The sequence below is a fragment of the Rutidosis leptorrhynchoides genome, chromosome 4 (genome assembly GCF_046630445.1).
Source record: "Rutidosis leptorrhynchoides isolate AG116_Rl617_1_P2 chromosome 4, CSIRO_AGI_Rlap_v1, whole genome shotgun sequence".
Lineage (NCBI taxonomy): Eukaryota > Viridiplantae > Streptophyta > Magnoliopsida > Asterales > Asteraceae > Rutidosis > Rutidosis leptorrhynchoides.
The window spans coordinates 63,440,904-63,464,610 of record NC_092336.1 but is presented as its reverse complement, the minus strand read 5'-3'; the positions used below and the strand labels follow the sequence as shown (position 1 = coordinate 63,464,610).

The window sequence follows — 23,707 nt, the reverse complement described above, 5'->3', positions numbered from 1 at the left end:
ATGTTGGTTCTGGTTCTAACAGTCATTATAACCTTCTTTTCCGCCAATGCCGCTGAACTCGAAACCTACATTGTCCACTTAGACTCATCCAAGGGTCAAGAATTCGGTCAAAAACATGATCGCGAAACCTGGTACCGTTCATTTTTGCCAAAAACCACTACGGAGTTATATGATGAACCGAGCATGTTTATTGCTTATCATAATGTGCTCAATGGGTTTGCAGCCAAGTTGTCCCAAGAAGATGTGAAGGCAATGGAAGGCATGGATGGGTTCTTATTCGCAAGACCACAAAGAGTGTACAAGACACTCACGACGCATACACTGTAGCGACCCGACCAAATCGTCATTGACGACGCCGACTACTTAGGTCCCGTTACGTGGTCGTAGTCCCTATATGAGACTCGTTTGACCAAAATTATGTCGCGTTCATTTGAAACGTATCATGCTTGCAAGGTTTAGTTTACAAAACCGTTCGACGACAAGTTTAAGTTTACAAGAGTATAAAGTATAAATGAAATAACTTGCGACATAATTAGTTGAAAAATCACGGTTTGCTATAAATAGCGTAAGTATGTAGACAAAAGTTTGAATCCAAAGGTGCTATCACTAGCGTATGTATGTATGTATGCTTGACTCCAAGCAAGTATGAGTGTACGCGGAAGCATGTATCAAATAGCCAAGTATGAACCTGAGAAACATATAGAAAACTGTCAACGAAAAACGTTGGTGAAATCATAGGTGTTTGTAAACGTTGTTTTTGAACCACAAGATTTAATATAAGATGATTATCAAAATCATTTGCATTCCAAAGTTGTTGTTTGTATCCCGGGCACCCAATTATCAAACTTAACTGTTTTGCACCCTTTGCGTAGTGTTAGAACATACACTAGACCCGAAAATATATTTCATCCGCTAACGGTAGCGAACCGTCCGAATGAGGCTCGTCAAGCCCATGTGATCACATAATATAAGTTCACGTTTACACCCTGCAAGTGTAACTAATGATAATTGAATTGAGGCTTTTTGTTCAAACCCGTACGTGGAATGTTCGTTTTCGTACTTGTGTTCAAAGTGTAAAAGCATGATACGTATATGTTTCTCATCCCATAGTTTAAAGCATAAAAGTTGTTTGAAAGATGGGACTATGATCTCACCTCGAGTGCACGAGTATAAATGTACTTCACAAAGTAAACGTGTGCATGAATGTTGATTAGCCTTGACCTAAACAAGTAAGTTGTATCAATTAACCGGTTATGACACAAGGTCGGGCGAAATGTGTTCAATTAGTCCTATGGCTCATTACGACTCGATTATATAGCATGTGAATCACGTTGTCAAGTTTCATGCAAGAATCAAGTATAAAATAAGATTAGAACGATTGTATAAGTGTTTTATTAAGTTTGACTAAAAATCAAACTTGGTCAAAGTCAACGAAAAAGTCAACGGGATCGGGTCGGGTCCCGAACTATTTTTCTGAGATTTTTATTCATATATAAGCATGTTAGAACAAGTTACATGTGAATCAGAGGTGCGTAGCATAGCAAACATTTTTTAAAATTTGACAAAGTAGGTCAGAACCCAAACACGGCTATTGCCGCGCCGCGGCCAGAGGTGTCGCGCCGCGACATTAGGCGTGGCCTGGTACCTGGTCAGTTTCAAAAGTTCAAGTCTTGATCCAAAATTCAATTTAGCACAAAACGCAAACCGTAAACACTTAGAATACGCATCTTATATCATTGGAAAGGTCTTTTGACAAGGAATACAATTAACTACCTTTCACCAAGCAAAAGCATCAATTACAATAACCGAAAACTCGTCAATTGATCAAGAAAGGTTTATTTTCAAAGTTTCAAGTTCGTAAAACGTATTTTATGATTCGGGAATCCAATTTACACATACGATATGCCGTTTCGAAGGTAATTAAGCATACATTGCATCTAAACACTTACTAACAACATTAACAAGCATTCAACGCATCAAAAGTTCATTTCAAAGTCTATCAAACCCTAACCAAAATTCACAAAAATCAATAATCATGTGTTTGAAGTTTTCTTAATCAACCTACGCATCAAAACGAAGCTAGTGATACTAGTAACACAATTAAAACATGAACTTTAACAATCAAACAACATTTAATCTTCCAAAATGCAAGATTAAGCAAACCCATTTCAAATGTTCAAACTAGTTACTCAAAACAACAAATCGAGCAAACAAAATATATATTCATGTTACACACGAGCCATAGACACTAACTAACACCATTTCAAGTATAAAAATACGAATTTAGAGAAAATCTAGAGTTTTAGAAATGTTACCCAAACTTGATGAAATTGGTACCAAAATGTAGAAGATGAAGAGAGGATCACGAATATGTAATTTGTTTTGATGTTTGCCTCTTGATCCGGATTTAGATGATGATTTTATAAAGATGGGTGTTTGAGTTCTAAAATGGAAGTAGAGAGAAAATGGGGAGGTGGAGGATGGAGTGAATGAATGGTGGAGAGTGGGGTTTGACTAGTTGACCTAGTCAACTAGTTTGGCCCCTTTTGCAACTTTGGTCCCTCAAGTTTGAAAGCGGGTGCGGGAATTAACCAAACGAATATTTTAAAAACGCTCGAGTAAACGAGTGATGTTATAATTAAATAACGGGAATATTAAGAACGTTAGTCAACGGAAAACTAGGAATTTAAATAACGAAAGATATTATAAAAAAAAAATAGTGTTAAAAATAAATTTAACGGAAAAACGCGGGATGTTACATTACCTACACCTTAAAAGAAATTTCGTCCCGAAATTTAGTTGGAAGTAGTAGTTGTTGGTTCTTTCTAGAGATGTTGTGTTACCGATTCTACGAATAAGTGAAGGTACGTCTTTGGGAATTTCAACGGACTTTGACGGTCGGGATTTTACGTTGGTTTAAAGTTTGGCTTCACGATTTATAGTTTCAACCGGTCCTCCTAGGAAGTGAGGTTTATCGTTGATAGTAAGTTCATCGAAGAGGATAACAAGTTCTTGTTTTGCGAGACACGCCCTTAAGTTTGATACGCAGAATGTAGGATGAACGGAATTTGTTTGAGTCGGAAGTTTGAAGCGGTAAGCAACGGGCACAACACGCCCGAAGATTTAAAAAAAAAGGACTAAAAATATCGCGGATTTAGCTTTCGACGTTTCCGAACGGACTACACCTTTTCAAGGTGCGACTTTTAACGTTACGCGGTTTCCCACATGGAATTCGAAAGGTTTACGTCTAACATTGGCATAGCTCCTTTGGCGACTACGAGCCGTCTCGAGCCTTTTTCGGATTGGAACGATTTTATTGGTTACTCCATGAATGAGTCTAGGTTCGGTGACTTGATTATCATTTACTTGGTTCTACAAAAGGAGAATGACGTTTCCGGTCATATAAGATTTCAAAAGGTGTGACGTTAAGACTTGAATGATAACCATCGTTGTAAGAGAATTTGGTTAAAGGCAAAAACTTTTCTCAAGTAAATTTGAAGTTGATAACACAACTCATATTATGGTTTCCAAGGTTTGAATCATGTGTTTGCTTGGTTCGTCGGTTTGTGGATGATACGCGGTACTCATGTTTAAACGTGGTCCCGAGGCTTTTTGTAAGGCACTCCGAAATCTAGAAGTGAAATGAGAATCTCGATCCGAAACGAGGTACATTTCTTTAAGGTATATTTGAAAGAGTTCGTTAGGACTATTCACCCTCAAGGCGAATACTAGTATAACGTGAGGAGTCTCTCCCTCCATTGAGAATTTAGAATAAAGATTTCCTTATACGAAAGTGCGAGTGTAAAGCGAGAGAGGTTTCCCCCTCGATGTGAGCATACCAAGCATTTTGTAGTTCGTCGATAAAATTGTGCGAAAACGAGATAGTATACACGTATAGCATATGGTTGAAGTCGAAGGAATTTTTCATTCATTCGGAAGCATAAGTATGGTTTGATAATAATCGACGATGTGTCCCGGGTATGGTTGTTATCAGTATTCTCGGAGTTGTCGGATGTTCAAACAAGAAAAATGAAGTCATGTACATGGCACATGGTGGTGATTAGGTTGATCGAGTCCAATCACCATCACGTGTCACTAGAACTTTGGTGTGAATTACCGTAATATAACCACGTTGATCGAGTGTCGTTATATTACGCTAACTCATACCTCCATTTCCACATCACTCCATAGATTCGAGTTCGTGTAACCGTGAAGATCTAAAATGAACAAAGTGCAACGGCATCTCTAACGTGACTCGTATTGAATCGAAAGAATTTGTGCAACTCTAAAGAAGCGTTCCCCGAGGGAAGTGTATAAATGATTGTTCACGTCAATGCGGTTCAAGTCAAACAATAATGTCTTTAGGCGCGAAAAGAGCAACGAATCATGATAACGAGTAGTACGCAATCGTAGTGATAAGTAGTGACGACGATACTCACCTAGAGTAGTGATGGCAGTAACAAGAAGTGGTAGATAGTAAGGTACACCGGTGTGACACCGATAGTAAGTTGAAACGGTGGCGAATAACAATCTGGGAGATAGAGTTCCCGAACAAGTGTGACTAATGAAGTCGTCGTCATCCTTACGGGTATGAATCCTGAATTTACGCGTGTTACCAGAAAGTTGCAGAATACGAGTTCGTATGATGAAAACTTGGTACCATTAAGAAGTTTGCCTAAGAATGATTCAAGTATAATGCACAAGTAGTCAAGTAAGTGCTATCTATAGCAAATGTATGTCAGAATGCAATGGCTAACTATCCGGTTGTAGTCTAGATTCACCAATGCGTCCTAACGACTCTGTCAGACACACTAATGCACATCCTAGTTCCCTACAACCAACGTTCTGATACCATCTGTGGCGACCCGACCAAATCGTCATTGACGGCGCCGACTACTTAGGTCCCGTTACGTGGTCGTAGTCCCTATATGAGACTCGTTTGACCAAAATTATGTCGCGTTCATTTGAAACGTATCATGCTTGCAAGGTTTAGTTTACAAAACCGTTCGACGACAAGTTTAAGTTTACAAGAGTATAAAGTATAAATGAAATAACTTGCGACATAATTAGTTGAAAAATCATGGTTTGCTATAAATAGCGTAAGTATGTAGACAAAAGTTTGAATCCAAAGGTGCTATCACTAGCGTATGTATGTATGTATGCTTGACTCCAAGCAAGTATGAGTGTACGCGGAAGCATGTATCAAATAGCCAAGTATGAACCTGAGAAACATATAGAAAACTGTCAACGAAAAACGTTGGTGAAATCATAGGTGTTTGTAAACGTTGTTTTTGAACCACAAGATTTAATATAAGATGATTATCAAAATCATTTGCATTCCAAAGTTGTTGTTTGTATCCCGGGCACCCAATTATCAAACTTAACTGTTTTGCATCCTTTGCGTAGTGTTAGAACATACACTAGACCCGAAAATATATTTCATCCGCTAACGGTAGCGAACCGTCCGAATGAGGCTCGTCAAGCCCATGTGATCACATAATATAAGTTCACGTTTACACCCTGCAAGTGTAACTAATGATAATTGAATTGAGGCTTTTTGTTCAAACCCGTACGTGGAATGTTCGTTTTCGTACTTGTGTTCAAAGTGTAAAAGCATGATACGTATATGTTTCTCATCCCATAGTTTAAAGCATAAAAGTTGTTTGAAAGATGGGACTATGATCTCACCTCGAGTGCACGAGTATAAATGTACTTCACAAAGTAAACGTGTGCATGAATGTTGCTTAGCCTTGACCTAAACAAGTAAGTTGTATCAATTAACCGGTTATGACACAAGGTCGGGCGAAATGTGTTCAATTAGTCCTATGGCTCATTACGACTCGATTATATAGCATGTGAATCACGTTGTCAAGTTTCATGCAATAATCAAGTATAAAATAAGATTAAAACGATTGTATAAGTGTTTTGTTAAGTTTGACTAAAAATCAAACTTGGTCAAAGTCAACGAAAAAGTCAACGGGATCGGGTCGGGTCCCGAACTATTTTTCTGAGATTTTTATTCATATATAAGCATGTTAGAACAAGTTACATGTGAATCAGAGGTGCGTAGCATAGCAAACATTTTTCAAAATTTGACAAAGTAGGTCAGAACCCAAACACGGCTATTGCCGCGCCGCGGCCAGAGGTGTCGCGCCACGACATTAGGCGTGGCCTGGTACCTGGTCAGTTTCAAAAGTTCAAGTCTTGATCCAAAATTCAATTTAGCACAAAACGCAAACCGTAAACACTTAGAATACGCATCTTATATCATTGGAAAGGTCTTTTGACAAGGAATACAATTAACTACCTTTCACCAAGAAAAAACATCAATTACAATAACCGAAAACTCGTCAATTGATCAAGAAAGGTTTATTTTCAAAGTTTCAAGTTCGTAAAACGTATTTTATGATTCGGGAATTCAATTTACACATACGATATGCCGTTTCGAAGGTAATTAAGCATACATTGCATCTAAACACTTACTAACAACATTAACAAGCATTCAACGCATCAAAAGTTCATTTCAAAGTCTATCAAACCCTAACCAAAATTCACAAAAATCAATAATCATGTGTTTGAAGTTTTCTTAATCAACCTACGCATCAAAACGAAGCTAGTGATACTAGTAACACAATTAAAACATGAACTTTAACAATCAAACAACATTTAATCTTCCAAAATGTAAGATTAAGCAAACTCATTTCAAATGTTCAAACTAGTTACTCAAAACAACAAATCGAGCAAACAAAATATATATTCATGTTACACACGAGCCATAGACACTAACTAACACCATTTCAAGTATAAAAACACGAATTTAGAGAAAATCTAGAGTTTTAGAAATGTTACCCAAACTTGATGAAATTGGTACCAAAATGTAGAGGATGAAGAGAGGATCACGAATATGTAATTTGTTTTGATGTTTGCCTCTTGATCCGGATTTAGATGATGATTTTATAAAGATGGGTGTTTGAGTTCTAAAATGGAAGTAGAGAGAAAATGGGGAGGTGGAGGATGGAGTGAATGAATGGTGGAGAGTGGGGTTTGACTAGTTGACCTAGTCAACTAGTTTGGCCCCTTTTGCAACTTTGGTCCCTCAAGTTTGAAAGCGGGTGCGGGAATTAACCAAACGAATATTTTAAAAACGCTCGAGTAAACGAGTGATGTTATAATTAAATAATGGGAATATTAAGAACGTTAGTCAACGGAAAACTAGGAATTTAAATAACGAAAGATATTATAAAAAAAAAATAGTGTTAAAAATAAATTTAACGGAAAAACGCGGGATGTTACATACACCCAACTTCTTGGGTCTGTACCAGAATTTGGACGGGTTTTGGAGTTGGTCAAGTTACGGAAAAGGGGTCATAATCGGTCTAATGGACACTGGAACGACTCCGAGCCATCCTTCTTTTAACGACAAAAATGTCCCTCCGCCACCTGCAAAATGGAAAGGCAAATGTGAAATTGAAGGATGCAACAACAAATTGATCGGCTTGCGTGATCTTACTTTCGGTGGAAATGATACACGATACGATTCGTTTGGACATGGTACTCATACTTCGAGCACTGCGGGTGGGAATTTTGTCGATGGTGCAGGTGTTTTTGGAAATGCTAAAGGGAATGCAGCTGGGATGGCCCCACATGCACACGTGGCTATGTATAAAGTGTGTACGTTAGAAGATTGTAAAGAAAGTTGGGTTCTAGCAGCAATGGAAGTAGCCGTTGAAGATGGTGTCGATGTGCTTTCGTTATCACTTGGTTACGGATCTCTCCCGTTTCACCAAGACGCTATTGCGATAGGTGCGTTTACAGCAATGCAAAAAGGTATCTTTGTGGCATGTTCTGCGGGTAATTCTGGTCCTAATATCTCTTCGACGTCAAATGAGGCTCCATGGATTCTAACCGTGGGGGCTAGCACACTGGATAGAAAAATAGCATCAACTGTTTCTCTTGGTAACAAGGTTATGCTCGATGGTGAGTCGTTATTCCAACCAAAAGGTTTCTCCAAGGCCCTTTTACCTTTGGTCTACCCCGGGTCAAATGGTGTTACAGAAACAGCGTTGTGTGAAGAAGGATCGTTGGATAATATCGACGTGAAAGGAAAGATAGTATTGTGCGATCGAGGTGATGTGTCAAGAATCGGAAAAGGACAAACGGTTAAGGATGCGGGAGGCATTGGTATGATTCTAGCGAATCAAGTTGCTGACGGCGTTAGTACTTTAGCCGATCCTCATGTTCTTCCTGCGTCACACGTTGGTTACAAACAAGGGCTTGAAATCAAGACTTATATTAATTCAACCGCATCACCAATGGCCGGTTTAGTATTCCAAGGGACCGTTATCGGAGTGGGTTCAGCTCCTCAAGTTACTTCTTTTTCGTCTAGGGGGCCAAGCTTGGCGAGCCCAGGGATCTTGAAGCCCGACATTATTGGGCCCGGTGTTAGTGTTTTAGCAGCATGGCCCGAGTCCGTTGATAACAACACACTAACAAGTGTTACATTTAACATAATCTCTGGTACTTCAATGTCATGCCCTCATCTTGCAGGCATAGCTGCATTGTTGAAAGCCTCACATCCCGATTGGTCACCAGCGGCTATTAAGTCCGCAATTATGACTACCGCCAATCAAGTAAGCCTAAATGGTAACGCTATTGAGGACGAAAAAGAGCTCCCAGCTGATGTACCGATTATCAAAAGCTAACAATCCAGGGCTAATTTTCGATCTTAGTCCCGATGATTATATCCCTTATTTGTGCGGGCTTGGTTACACGAGCGAACAAGTTGGGATCATTGCAACGAAAAATGTTTCATGTTTGGAAACAATAACAGAAGGACAACTAAACTATCCTTCTTTCACGGTTACTTTAGCTAAAGGCGAAAATAAAACATATTCGAGGACAGTGACAAATGTTGGTGAGGCTAATTCGACTTACAAAGTATTGCTGCCAAATGTTTCTATTCCAGACGGTACAGACCTCTTCATTAACCCTTATGCTTTGGAATTCACTCAAGTGAACCAAAAGTTAACATATGAATTAACGTTTAAACGTGATAATAATGCCGAGATAAACGTTACTTATGCTGGAGGAGCTATGGTTTGGGGTTCGGGTACATACTTGGTTAGAACTCCTTTCGCTTTCAAGTTTGTATAAGAGAATGGTGATCATGCCTTAAAAAGATTGTATGCATTTTCTGCATTCAATTTCCTGCTTTCCTTTTTGTTTCCATCATCGGTGATTTGATGAATTTATGTCTTTCTGTGTTTGTGACATTTGATCTCTTCTGATCTATAATCCTATAATTATAAAACAACAAAGCCTGTTTGTTCTCAACATCATGTTTACACATGAGGAAGTTATATTTCACTAGACCAATCCTTACTTTATAACTTCGTTAACTACAACCATATCCAACAAGGGGCTTGTCTAATTAATTACTATTGATACGAGCATATTGTATCATTGGCCAAGTAGTATTGATATAGCCCTACTGATGTTGTGAGTTCACGTACTGGTATTGGGACAAATGTATATTGTAACGACCAAGTGTATCACTAACGCTGAAAACTTTGTACTTGGCCCAAGCTTCATAATTAAAGTTAAGAGTCCAACCACATTTGTTGCCAACAATGTATTCTGTGTCGGAAGACGTTGTTTCTAGGACGACAATTAGACCATTCGTAACGGGTCTTAAGTGACCCCGTTACTTGACCACTTGGCACCAGAAACGCAGCAAATCGGCTGTAACCCGGTGGCACTTATTGCCGTCACTTTCGCGTTTGGGAGAAGAAACGAGGCCAGCAACGGCCGTTTGTGACACGTGGCCAAATCTGGTTGGTCTGTTTAATATAGCCGTTGGCTATTAAAAAAAAATTCAGTAATTATATATATATATATATATATATATATATATATATATATATATATATATATATATATATATATATATATATATATATATACACACACACACACACACACATTACATTAGTTTTTAACACACAAAATGTATGCTTGTATTGTACTAGTATTACATAACATGATTCAAGAAAATAACGGTTTTGCTATTGGAAGGAGAGAAGAAAGAATGATAGAACGGAACCCACCACGAAGGTTGGAACGGGATCTGATGGATCGAGATGCAAGGGTTAAGGAAATAAGAGACAAGCAAGTTCACCAACAATTATAGGCTATTTTCAACAAATACATTCATCAATCTTCGTAATCGCGAATATCGTATTGCTGCCACGGCTGAGATTCAGGTACAGCTTCATCTTCACTTGCAGAAATGGCGTAGCTTTCATCAATCCATTCGGTGTAAATGTTAATTGGTTGGTTACGTAACAAGGCTCGCCCAATCGCACCAAACCAATCGTGATCTTCTTCTATTAGCGAGGCAGGAGCTTTGGGTTTTTTGAAAAACCAGATTTGTTTAGTGGGGTAGATTATGTCTCGCTGTAGCAACTCAAGCAAACACATATAACTTGGACACTTACGAACATCCATGTAATAATCTCGTGTTTCACACTCGGTATAATTCATCAATTCGCGATCAAATTCACCTCCGTAGTGAACTTTAACAACAACATTCAACGGGCTCATTTCAAAGTGTGTGTTTATGGTTTGAGAGTTTTAGAAGAGATGAAGTGTGTGTTTATGATTTGAGAAAAGTGGTTGTATATATAGGGGTAAAAAACTAGCCGTTAAAAAAAAAAAAAAAAAAAGATATAGCCGTTAGAGTTTAAAAATATTTTTAAAAAATAAATATAATCATATAATAATATAAATAATATAAATAAAATTAAATAAAACAGGAAAAAGAAAAATAAAATACGACCTCAGCTTTCCACTAAAGTAACACAAAAAAAGAAACACCGCCACTATTCCACTCAGAAAAGTAACACGGCCTACTCAGCAAAAAAGTGCAAAAAGGCAAGTTACACCAAAAGTGACACCGCTCACCATTACGAATGGTCTTAGTGTTGAGACGAAGATGATCGTCGAATGTTGTAGAATATTTTGGAAGTCTCAAAAAATGGATATACGGCATCTAATTTGCTTTATTTGCTGAAATGATGATATGAAAAGCTACAATATTGTCGGCTATTTATATGGTCGACTGGTCGTTGATTAGTTTCTAGTTTGAACTCTGAAGTAGGGAACCGGTTAGTGGCGGATCCAGAAAATTGTCACCGGGGGCAAAAAAAAATTTAAAACGTAAGGATTTTTTTTTTTTTTGACAAAATATAGAGGTTTTGGAGCAAAATATAGAATTTTTTGAGCAAAATTTAGAGGCTTTTGAGCAAAATACGAAGGTTTTAGGGCAAAATATGAAGGTTTTGGGGCAAAATATGAAGGGTTTGGGGCACAAAAAAAAAATTCCACCTGGGGCAAAATCTAAAAACCGATAAAATTTACACTAAAATTTCGAAATCGTTGGGGGCGGCTGACCCCACTTGACCCCCCCTCCCTCCGCCCCTGGAACCGTCAGTGGACGGCAATGGCATTGTAGATTTAGGGTGTTGGAACCGGGTAACGGGTTTTCGGGTTTTTTGGACCCGGTTTCGGGTATTGGGTCGGGTACATTTCGGGCCCGGGTATTATTTGCATCTGCAATTTAGTCTTGTTGATTTTTATGAACCGGAGGTATCTATCTAATTAATAAGTTGGAGTTTTTTATACTCAGGGACTTGGGTGAAGTGTATGATCAAGAATATTTTCACTACTAGGCAGAAGATAAACTTGAGTGGAATCACTCGCGGAAACAAAAAAAAAAATCAACGGAAAAAAAAAAAAGTTTAAAAACGTATCAATTTTTTAGGCAAAATATGGATGTTTTGAGTAAAATATGGAGGTTTTTTGGTAAAACATAGAGAGTAGACTTTTGGGCAAATATGGAGGCTTTAGAGGTAAAATATGAAGACTTTTGGACAAAAAAAAAAAAAAAAAAAAAAAAAAAAACCACTGGGGGCAAAATCAGAAAATCCAAAATTTTTGCACTAAAAATTTCGAATCCACTGGGGGCGGGTGCCCCTGCTTGTCCCATACTACTTCCGCCCCTGAGTGGAATGATTAAGGTTTAAGGACAAAACAAGATTCGAACCTTCGACTAACTCTCACCGGAATCAGCGAAACTCCAGTTAGGTGGCCGAATGTTAAGTCCACCACAAATCTAGCATAGAAGATCGAGTGGCCTAAGGCATGCATGATTCATAGTTCAAGGAACATACCTGAAAGTCTTGAGAGAGAATTATCATAAGAATGAGTTTCGTATGCTTGTTACGTATTAAAACGTATTATATGTTTATGTGGTTTTTGAAACTCGTATTTATAGGCTAAAAATTAGGATTGTCATAAGATACTAACCCTAGATACATGTCATTCTTTCCATAAGAAACTTACATTAATTAAGGACACATCGAGTTTGATCTTATCTTTTTCGAACAATTAATTTTTCAGTCCATCTAGTCGGGTTGGCGCCGACCGATCTCTCGACCGCACAAGACCTGGTTTGAGATTGCATCCAATGGTATGGTGCACCTCATTGTGTGCGGCTATACGATATTGCACCGATGATATGCGACATGAATGCTAAATATTTGGCTTGATATGATAACATCGTGCGTCATTTTAAGGGAACATGCGTAGAGACACGTAGGTATGCGGATAATTATTGTACTTTTACTAGAATATATTAGATCAATTGATTGTTTGAGTATCAAAAGCAGCCACAAAACTTCTTGCCAATCACTAATCGGCTAATAACAACTTTAACTTGCACTTAACGCCACCAAGTTAGAAAATAACACATGTAACAAAGGCTAAGTGTGTGTTTGTTTACCTCTTAATTGAATGGTTCAACGTTGAATGTGAATGGTTCAACATTTAGCGCGTTTGTTTCTGACCTCTGAATGATATATGATGTTAAATGGTTCAACATTCAGTGTTGAACCATTCAAAGATAAGACACTCTCTTAACCATTAAACACATAAATTTTCTGTATACCTTCTTCAAATCATATTCAAAACACTTAACAAACAAGTATATTGAATTTTTTTATTTATGTAACACGTTAATAAAGTAATTTTGCTCAATTCATATTATTCATTCAAAATGATTATCAAACAACTTATTTTCATGCAGAACCAAATTTATTCAAAGACTTTGAATCATTTAAATTATGAACTATTCAGCACTAGATCAGTTATCAAACGCAACATAAGATTGGCCAAATATAAACACTTCCAAACAACGCAACTACAAACATAGATCATTGGTACCACCTACATTTAGGAAGATACAATTCTACCTAATTGTTTAAGCAGAAAACAAACAGAGCAAAGAAATCGCCATAAGGTGGAACAGAACCTACCCATAAAAAATACGTAGATATATAAATTTAAATATTTATTTCAAAAATAAAATAGCAATGAGAACATGATCGGATATTGGGGTGTGCAAAGCATACGACCGCACAGGGCTAGATATTCATGAGGGGCCAAAAAATATATATTGATATTACATATCTAGGCTCATTTTACATATATAAGTTTATTTGTTAATTAAAATTTTAAAAATTTAATAAAAAATACATAATCAATGTTGAATACTCCGTAATACAATACTCTGCTCTAATACTCTTCGTTTTGCTCCAATACTCTTGCATCGATTCCACCAATTTTAGGTAATAATTTAAAAATTATAGTTACATTACATGTATATAAAATGGTTCACTTTTACTTTTCGAACATGGCTCATAAAATTGAGAAACGCCCTGAACGAGAATTAAATATGTTTATAGTTTGTCGCATATGACAATCATAAACGTACAACTAGGACCAAGTTAACACTGCCGTTGATCCATTGCCGTCTACTGCCGGATACTTTACATTTCACTTGTACGTTATCTTGATATTTATATATATATGAAGCAATCATGTAGCTTTTAATTCATTTTCACAACCAGTTTACAACCTACAAGTCGTTTTCTTAAGTATTGGAAACAAACATCAATTATAAACCTCACAAACATTCTTACATTCCTAAATGGCCGTGTCATGTTACACCATCGTCTTCATAGCAACACTTACTGTTCTAGTGACTTCAATTTCCGCAAAGGAATACATTGTTGGTGACGCAAATGGTTGGTCTCTCGACTACGATTATCAAATTTGGGCCAAGGATAAAGTTTTCTTCGTTGGAGATACACTTGGTACGTTTTTTTTCTTCATAAATTTATGAAAATTACTAACCAAAATGCTATTTTAAAACTTATTATAAGAATTTCACAAATAAAAAGTTGCAAAAAATCTCTTTAAAGGATAAAATGTTATCCGAAAAAATATATGAATTCTTAGCAAATTTTATCGTGAAATCAGGTTAACATGCAAATATCCCAAATTGTAAATCGCAAGGACCAACATGCGATCTGCGAGTTGCCAATAACACTCGGAATTAACGAGCACATTCGGCAACTCGCAAATCGCAAGTTGGTCCTTACGATTTGTGTTTGCGTGTTACGGGGACATTTTTACAACTTTTTCTATTGTCTAAATTTTTAGAGTAATAAGTTTGAGGAGGACATTTTTTGGTGAATATTACGAAATTTATTCATATTTCGTTAGTTTAGCAACAGTTTAATAGATGCAGTTTAATTTTCATCTTCTTGATGTAATAGTATTCAATTATCCACCTGGTGCCCACAATGTGGTGAAAGTAAATGCCACTGATTTCCAAAAATGTACCACTTCATCTTCCAATGGAATCTTGACAAGTGGAAGTGACGTCATCACCCTTCTAACCCCGGGTGTAAAATGGTACATTTGTGGTGTTGGGAAGCACTGTGAGGTAAAAAAGATGAAGCTTGTGATCACGGTTCTACCACAAAATTTGGCTGTGGCTCCAAGTCCCACAGCGACATCAGCATCTATCAAATCAACAGTACCTCTGATATATGGATTTCTTGCGACACTTTTCGGAAGTCTTCTATTGATTTAGATTATTAACATGTGCTTTGTTGAATTTACGATACTGTTTATTTGATTTACTCAAAATGTATGTTTTTTTGTTGAATTGTTGGTGATTTTAGTGTTATTTAATAACCATTTTAGGTAATTGTGATTTACTAGAAAGTATGGGTAATCAATTTATATTTAACAACGGGTTAGTAGAGAGTGGAGCACGCTCGTAAAAGTTGACCTGATACTGTCGCGAAAAATTGCGGGGGTCAAGGGGGCAACGTTGCGGGGGTCCGCCCCAATCCAAATGGTATATTACTATACACATTTAATGAAAAGTTACTTCCAAACGATTTTTCCCGCCAAAAAGTGTGACTTTTCGTCAACTATGAAGTACAACCCATTCTATTACATGAATCAGTTTAAGATTATCAATTGATTCTTTCTAAACCAAACATTGCATAGTCCATATAATGAAGTCCATGTCACTATGAAGTAATATTAAGTATTTAAGTTAACCACACAAGCTTGCTTGAGTAGTCACCGAGTTGCCCACTGAAGCACACCATCTGAATTCGATTTCTAGCTATGCCAAATCATTCTGAAAGAGAGTGTGACTAGAGGGTGCACATAATGCGCAATTCACCATGTACGAGGTCTCGCGCTCGGGGACTTGATTACCCAAGGTTTAACCTTTATGAGGGAGTGTGGCGTTAGCCGGATTTGGGATAGCATCAATAGCACCACCTCTTTTAGGAAGCTCCAACCTTATTTGAAAAATTCCATAGAATAACCATCGAGCCTCGGGGACTTGTCCCATCACTTTACGATCTCCATCCAACATAGATTCAAGGCCTAAAGCATTTTGAGTCAAAAATTATTGAAGGCCCAAACTCATCCGATCATATCAAGGGGCCTGCACATTAGTGGACCGAAACAGATAACGGATTTGCAAAGTGGTTTCTTTTTAATGTCAGTATCGGCATCAACCAGAGGGGACTTAACCACCTTCACGATCATATGTCACCCACACACGCGTTAGGAAGAAAACCAAATCGCAACAATCCTAACAGTACGGTTAAAGGTTGGAAAAACCTCATCCGAGAAGTTAATTGATGGCAGTACCAATTAAATGGCCTTTGAAATCGAACATGCGCTTACTCGTTGAGGACAAATAAGCCGCCCCCGCGTATACCACTCAGGCAATGCCTCGATGGTATATAAGACTTCACAGATTCTGGCATTAACGATTATGTCATTAACACTTAGTTTATGCGTTCTTAAGGTAAAAATGACAAGTGAATATGTATAAAATTTTGATCCATATAAGATCATGCTAACGACACGATAAAGTTAATAACCAACTGTCTAAGGAAGTTAATGAGTATATTATGTATATTTACGGAAGTTAAAGAGTAAATTATGTAACATAATAACGATATCTTTGATTAATAACACAAAATAAATGTGTAGTTAACTCTACTTATAATTTCCATTATTGTATTACTCCGTAATAGTATATTTTAACCAGAGTTTTTGTTTTTTTAACATAAACGAAAAAAGTTGAACTAATTTATCAATCTTCAATCTTTCTTGTAATTAGAAATTTTCTTTCAGGATACCTAATTAATTTGTTTTTCTCATTTAGACAAGCACCAGCTTTAAACATACCACTTAAATAGGATTAACTACTATACATACTAATATGCATATATAAATTATAAATTTTGATTTTTAATTACACATTATTTGAATTCCATTAAGCAATAGTTCCCAGTGTCCCACTATAGATCTAATACTCAAAGTCTCAGTTTATGGAGAACATAAAAGAAAAAGATATGAATTTTAAGCCACATTTTTTTAAAAAAAAAAACTATGCACAAAGATTTTGTCCATTTAGACCTTATACAAGGTAACAATTATGTTTTCTTCATTCTCCTATGGGTCACAAAAAGTGAACTAGCAGATTCAAGAAACCAAATAAACTGTCAAAAAAATGACATTATGTTAAAGTAAATGAATACTTAATATTTTTATAGTTTTTCTTTCAAGGCATATATCCAATTATCCATCTTCAATTTTGCACTTTTACTTCAGCCAAATTCCAATTTACCTCTTTCTTAACATGTGATTGGGCTTAATTAAAATTGAGCTCAAGAAAGGCCCACATCACATGTAAACTTCAATGCTTGAGCTCCTAAAAGAAAGACACAATGGGCATGCTGAAACGACACCGTCGCACTCTGTACAAACACATAAATGTCGACACGGTAATAACACCACTGAGGCAACTCGTTTCCCACAAGCTTTACAACCAGGTCCACTCGCTAACACAACTCGTTCCGGGTCAATGTACGCAGACTCGCAATCCTCCGCATCACCTCCGGCGCATCCTATCCCTAACTCATCCTCTTGTGCTAGACTACGCCTCCCGCTCACGATAGCATCCTGCAGCTGCGATTGCAACGCCACAGCTTCTGCTTCTTGTGCATTTGCTCTCGCTTGCCAAACCTGCGCCTCCGTGCTAAGATGCGCCGCTCGTGCCTGTAACTCTAGATTACGCCGGGCAGCTTTCTCCGCCTCCGCGTCTTTGTCTCTCATCCGCCGTGATATCAACTCCTCCACCGTCCGGAGCAGTGCATGATTGTGCATTTGTCTTTTACTTGCTAACATGCGCCGGAGCTCTTCACCCTGATTTTTTTTTAAAGAAATTTTTTTAAAAATCCCGTAAAATTAAATGAAACCCAGAAAAAGATTCGATTTTTTTATATGGGGTTTACCTGGGTGTGAATGAGATGCTCCATGTCATCACGTTGGTGTGTAATTTGCGCTGTTAAATCTTGAGATAATAAAGATAAAACAGAGGATTGTGAAGAAAGAGAATGTTGGTGTTGTAAGTGTTGGTGGTCGTTAAAAGATAACCGAAGACCGGTGGAAACGTCGACGTTTTGATTATGAAATTGTTGTTGTTGTTGAGGATGTTGAAGAAGTGACATGAATTGATTCATATCTGTTTCTCTTCTTCTTTTTCTTGAATCAGCACTATTTACAACTATATAATACGAATAAACAGAATTAATATAAAAAGTTGCATAAATGAATTAAATAAGAGAGAGAGAGAAAAAAAAAACCTGGGAAATCGGTGAATAAGATGTGATTATTATAATTATAATTTGTTGGAGATGGATGATCAACGAGAAGAAGAAAGGGTTGTGATTGTGATTGTGATTGTGATTGTGATTGTATAATATTTGATGGGTATTGAGCTTCAACAGCCATTTGAAATTGATTATTATAATTACAATTGTAATTGTAATAAATGAAATAAAAAGAAAACAGAGGAGCGGGTGGGGGATGATAAACGCCAACACAAAAACAGCATGAAAGAGAAGATGGTTGGAGGCTGTGTAAATATGGGAATTTTATTTTGGAAATAAGTTGAATGAGAAAACAAAATACAGAATCAATTAGAAGAAAAGGATTGATGGTGTATTAACAACCAGATATGGAAATTAAAATAAGGGTAAAAATAACTAAACAAACTTACTTGAATAAGTCAAAAAAATACGAATATATTGAAGATTGTTTGTGAAGTTGGATATTATTAGTATTTGTATGGAATTACAAATAAGAATTTTATAGTATCCATTTAATTTATTTATTATTTTAACGTAGCTTAATGGTTGTGTCTTGAGAGATTTTGTAAAACATATATGATTTAGACATCATTAGTAACATATCTTAAGGTAACGAAAGAAATTGTCTAAAATGATCACAAATAATTCAGATAACTACATATATCTTAGTAAAGATATAGTATATCCTATAACATAGAATAATATTTCTTTATTTTAGGATATGAAAAGAATTGTCTATATTTTACCTTCTCATACTCCACATATGTGAGATTGAATTTTGTTATTGTTGTTATAATAAAAACTTATTCATTTACCCATTTGTCTTATATCTTAACTTATAACGTAATTACTAATTAGTGTTTAACATTGTATTTGATTGCTTTTAAATGAAATGATTTTGCGCTAAATGTAGAATCGTTTGACATTATGTGCATTTGTTTGTAATATCTGCACGACTAAAGATGTTTAATGTGTTAAAAATGTGTGTTTTATTAATCATAGTTAAGCACTTTCATTTAATTCAAAACATCGATCAGCGAAAGAATCATATTTTTTATTTAGCTAAAATGATTAACAAATATATTATTGTCACTAATAATCAAGTTCAATTAATACTTTTGATCCATTCGGAATTTATATTATTCAACATTTTGTTGGAGGTTTTATAAGATTTCGTGTAGGGTAAAATAATCGATAGCCGGATAAATTACTGAATCGTGGTATCACTTTTCGAAATTAATTATTCGACCCTTATTGCCTGGGTTACACGAATATCACTTTGGGATAAGACAGAGATTAATTCTTGTTTTTGGCACAAAACAACAATCCTTTTTGCTTAAGAGTATTAAGGTGTTTTCTTTGTATGTGTATTACTTCTTCTCTTCACATCTTCTCATGAATGATAATCTATCTATATATATATAGGCACCCACAATTATTGGTAAAGATATATATAATATCAATTGGCTTATTGATAATATATATCTTTCATAACTTTAACAAGTGGTTTCATGAACAATAATATCATTTCCATTATCAAAGAAAAGGTTGTCACTTTTTCATAAGATATGTTATACTTTTCATTATCAAACAAGAGTGATTGCATTCCACTTATTAAAGCAAAAGTGGTTACATTAATAATTCTTTCATGATATGATTACAAGTATTATTCATTCCACTTATTAAAGCAAAAGTGGTTAGAAGAATAATACTTCCATGAATCACTCAACCTTTTAGATAACACACCAAATCATAAATTTCATGCTAAATGTTTTATGTAGCTGCTTGTGCTTCCTCTTCAAAGGTAGCACCAAAACACTTAGTGAAATTTAACATGAAAATGTCGTGCTGCCTCTTCATGGGTAGCACGAAAATGTCGTGCTGCCTCTTTATGGTTAGCATGAGAACACTTAGTCAAATCTCGTGCTGACTAAGAAGACATAGCACGAGAACACTTAGTCAAATCTCGTGCTGACTAAGAATACCTAGCACGAAAACATTTCATGCTTACTAAGAAGACTAAGCACCACAACTCGTGCTTACTAAAAAGACTAAGCACGAAAACACTTAGTCAAATTTCGAGCTGACTAAGTCATTATAGTGACTAAAGGAAAACCACTTGGGTCCGGGTAATTTATCACTTAACGGGTGTACACTCCGTACCTCCTAACCCATTTACAAGTGTAGACTAAATTCCTCAATTACACTAAATTTCCAACAATCCTCCCCAATTTAGTGCAATTCGTTTCATGAGAAATAAACGAATAAAACAAAACTCATGCATAAATGAAAATATCTTGAAGATTGAATTTTCACCTTAGTACATTACACATTCCAGATAGTCGAGAATCAGGGTGTTCTAAGAATTGAACCATTCAACCCATTTGAATACCTGAAAATAACATACACATAAGTTTTCAAATACTCTAAAGCTATCCTGACACTTTACAAGCCATGTGTCCATATCCTTTCATGATTGTATCCAAAGCTAAAAGTCCAAAGCTTTCTTGAAGCGGCAAAACTTCACAATCACATAGGTAGTTCATTTCAGTCATGCACCTGCTATTGCACTTTTCAAATAAACCATTAAGAAGCTAAACTTCATCCTCACCTTCAACAGGTCCGAGTACATACCATACCTTGGGATGATATAAAATTTTATGTACTCCAAATTTCTAAGTATAAGCCTTCCGCATTGAATTCAACTTCTAACTTTTATCAGAAGGGAATTGGGTATCTTATAATTAGAAATTTATGTGGACTTTAAACCCATCCCTTTAGCAGACTTATTAACCAAGTCTCTAGCTAATCCCTTCGTCAAGTGATCAGCTAAGTTCTGTTGTGACCTCACAAACTCTATAGAAATCACCCCATTCATGATGAGTTCACGAATCATGCTATGTCTGACACCCAAGTGTCTAGACTTTCCATTGTACATCTGGCTATAAGCCTTTGCTAATGTAGCAGCACTATCACAGTGGATAGACATAGGTGCTATATTTTTAGGCCACAATGGTATCTCATGAATCAAGTTTTTAAGCCATTCTGCCTCTTTACCAGTAGCAGCTAAAGCAACAAACTCAGATTCCATCGTTGAGTTGGTAATACAAGTTTGCTTCTTGGAAGCCCATGAGATGGCACCTCCACCAAGCAAGAATACCCAACCAGTTGTTGAAGAATGGTCTTCAACATTGGTTATCCAACTCGCATCAGAATATCCTTCTATTACAGAAGGAAATCCACTATAAGATAAACTATAGTCCATAGTTTTCTTTAAATACTTTAGTACCCGCCTAATTGCTTGCCAGTGATGAGTACTAGGATTACTAGTATATCTACTCAGTTTTCCCACAGCAAAAGCAATATCCGGCCTTGTACATGTCATGGCATACATCAAACAGCCAATCACCTGAGAATACTCAAGTTGTGATACAGCTTTACCTTGGTTAGGCATAAGCTTCTCACTTGGATCTACGGGTGTACTCACAGGAGTACAATCAAAGCAATTGAACTTCTTCAACACCTTCTCAATATAATGAGATTGAGAAATAGAAATTCCTTTGCTTTCACGTTTAATCCTAATACCAAGGATAACGTCAGCCTCCCCCATATCTTTCATGGAGAACTTTGAAGACAAAAATTCTTTTGTTAAATCAACCTGACATTGGTCCGTTCCAAAGATTAACATGTCATCAACATATAGACAAATAATAACTCCTTTACCAGAATCATCAAATTTGCTATATACACATTTATCTGCTTGGTTTAATTTAAAACCACTAGATAAAACCACTTCATCAAATTTCTGATGCCATTGTTTAGGTGCTTGTTTCAAACCATATAAGGACTTCACAAGTTTGCACACCTTGCCTTCATTACCTGGCATGACAAAGCCTTGAGGTTGGTTCATATAAACCTCCTCATCCAATTCACCATTCAAGAATGCTGTCTTTACATCCATCTGGTGAATAACCAGATTGTGAATTGTAGTTAAAGCAATCAACGGTCTAATGGTAGTGATACGTGCCACAGGAGCATAAGTATCAAAATAGTCAATTCCAGACTTTTGTCTAAAGCCTTGAATGACTAACCTTGCCTTGAACTTTTCAATAGTTCCATCCACCTTCATCTTCTTTTTGAAGATCCATTTGCAACCCAAAAGTTTGCAACCAGGAGGTAGATCAGCTAACACCCAAGTGTTATTGCCCATGATGGAATCCATCTCATCATTAATTGCCTCTTTCCAGAATGCAACATCCTGAGACCTCATTGCTTCATCATATGTTTTAGGATCATCATCAACATTGAAACAATACGAATATTAGGTAGAAACATCATCCCTAGAACCTTCAACTAAGTATAGTTGAAAATCTGGTCCAAAAGATTTAGGTTTCCTTTCTCTTTTGCTTTTCCGAAGCTCAAGTGATTGATCAACATCCTTTTCGGAGACTTCATCATTACAATCCTTATTAATTCCATTGTTACTTGGAATCATATCCTTTGGTCTAGGTATAGATGAAAACCGATTTTCATCAAAGATTGCATCCCTTGAATCAATCACAGAATTAATTGAGACAAACTCATTAGGCTCTATTACATAGAACCTATATGCCTTGGAATGTTCAACATATCCAACAAATATGCAATCTATACATCTTTCACCTAAACTTTTCTTCTTGGGATCAGGCAGTCTTACGACCGCCCTACAACCCCATACCCGAAGATAATTCAAGTTAGGTTTTCTTTTATTCCAAAGTTCATAAGGTGTAATCTTGTTTCTTTTGTTAGGAACTCTATTAAGCAAATAGAAAGCTGCTAACATAGCTTCCCCCCAAAATCCTTCACTTAAACCCGAATAGGATAACATGGAATTAACCATTTCCTTAAGGACCCTATTCTTCCTTTCAGATATACCATTTTATTGTGGAGTATAAGGAGCTGTGGTCTCATGGATAATACCAACGGATTGGAAATACGATTGGTCAATGTATTCACCTCCCATATCCGTTCTAAGTCTTTTAATCAAAGTCTTTTATTGTAATTCTACTTCAGTTTTAAATATTTTAAATTTATCTAATGCTTCATCCTTAGTATGTAACAAATAAACATAGCAAAACCTAGAAGCATGTAACACCCCGTTTTTTCTAAACATGACGCTCGGTGTAACGACCCTGGATTTTCCAATGTTATTTTATTAATAATTATTATTATTAATACTTGTGATAAAACGAATGTATGTTATTACATTTACATGTTGACATGATTGCCCGAACTTGACTTTAATTGCCCGAAACGTCTTTGTGACACCCGGAACTTACACGAATAATATTTTCAAGTATTATTTACATTCATGATTAAGTTTATTAATTATTTTAATTAACTAAAGTTGTTAGTTAGTTACTTGGGCTTTTAATTGGATAAACTTGTTAACTACATACCTACTTGGGCTTTTATTTGAACTTGGGCCTTTATTAGTATTAGTGGACTTTAGAAGCCCACCCTACACTTTAATGGACTTATTTAGCCCATTCATGCATGTAAGTATCCATTTAATTATAACTAGTTAGTTTAAGAAGACTTGGAATATAGTTACTCCATAATCCCCATGTAAA

General features: G+C 36.3%; 2 protein-coding genes and 1 pseudogene across 2 annotated transcripts; 2 read left to right on the top strand and 1 right to left on the bottom strand.

Moving 5' to 3' along the window:
- On the top strand, positions 1-9,316 carry LOC139843623 (subtilisin-like protease 4; annotated as a pseudogene).
- Positions 9,317-14,047: 4,731 nt separating this feature from the next.
- LOC139904543 (blue copper protein 1b-like) lies at positions 14,048-14,998 on the top strand. The gene is made up of 2 exons (XM_071886461.1): positions 14,048-14,213; positions 14,679-14,998. The coding sequence occupies exons 1-2, from the start codon at positions 14,048-14,050 to the stop codon at positions 14,996-14,998; spliced, it is 486 nt and encodes a 161-aa protein (XP_071742562.1).
- Positions 14,999-16,842: 1,844 nt separating this feature from the next.
- On the bottom strand, positions 16,843-18,247 carry LOC139843969 (E3 ubiquitin-protein ligase BOI-like). Its single transcript, XM_071834159.1, has 3 exons — positions 18,090-18,247; positions 17,739-18,010; positions 16,843-17,649 (listed from the first exon to the last, which is right to left on the bottom strand). The coding sequence occupies exons 1-3, from the start codon at positions 18,235-18,237 to the stop codon at positions 17,128-17,130; spliced, it is 942 nt and encodes a 313-aa protein (XP_071690260.1). The 5' UTR covers positions 18,238-18,247; the 3' UTR covers positions 16,843-17,127.
- Positions 18,248-23,707: the final 5,460 nt, after the last annotated feature.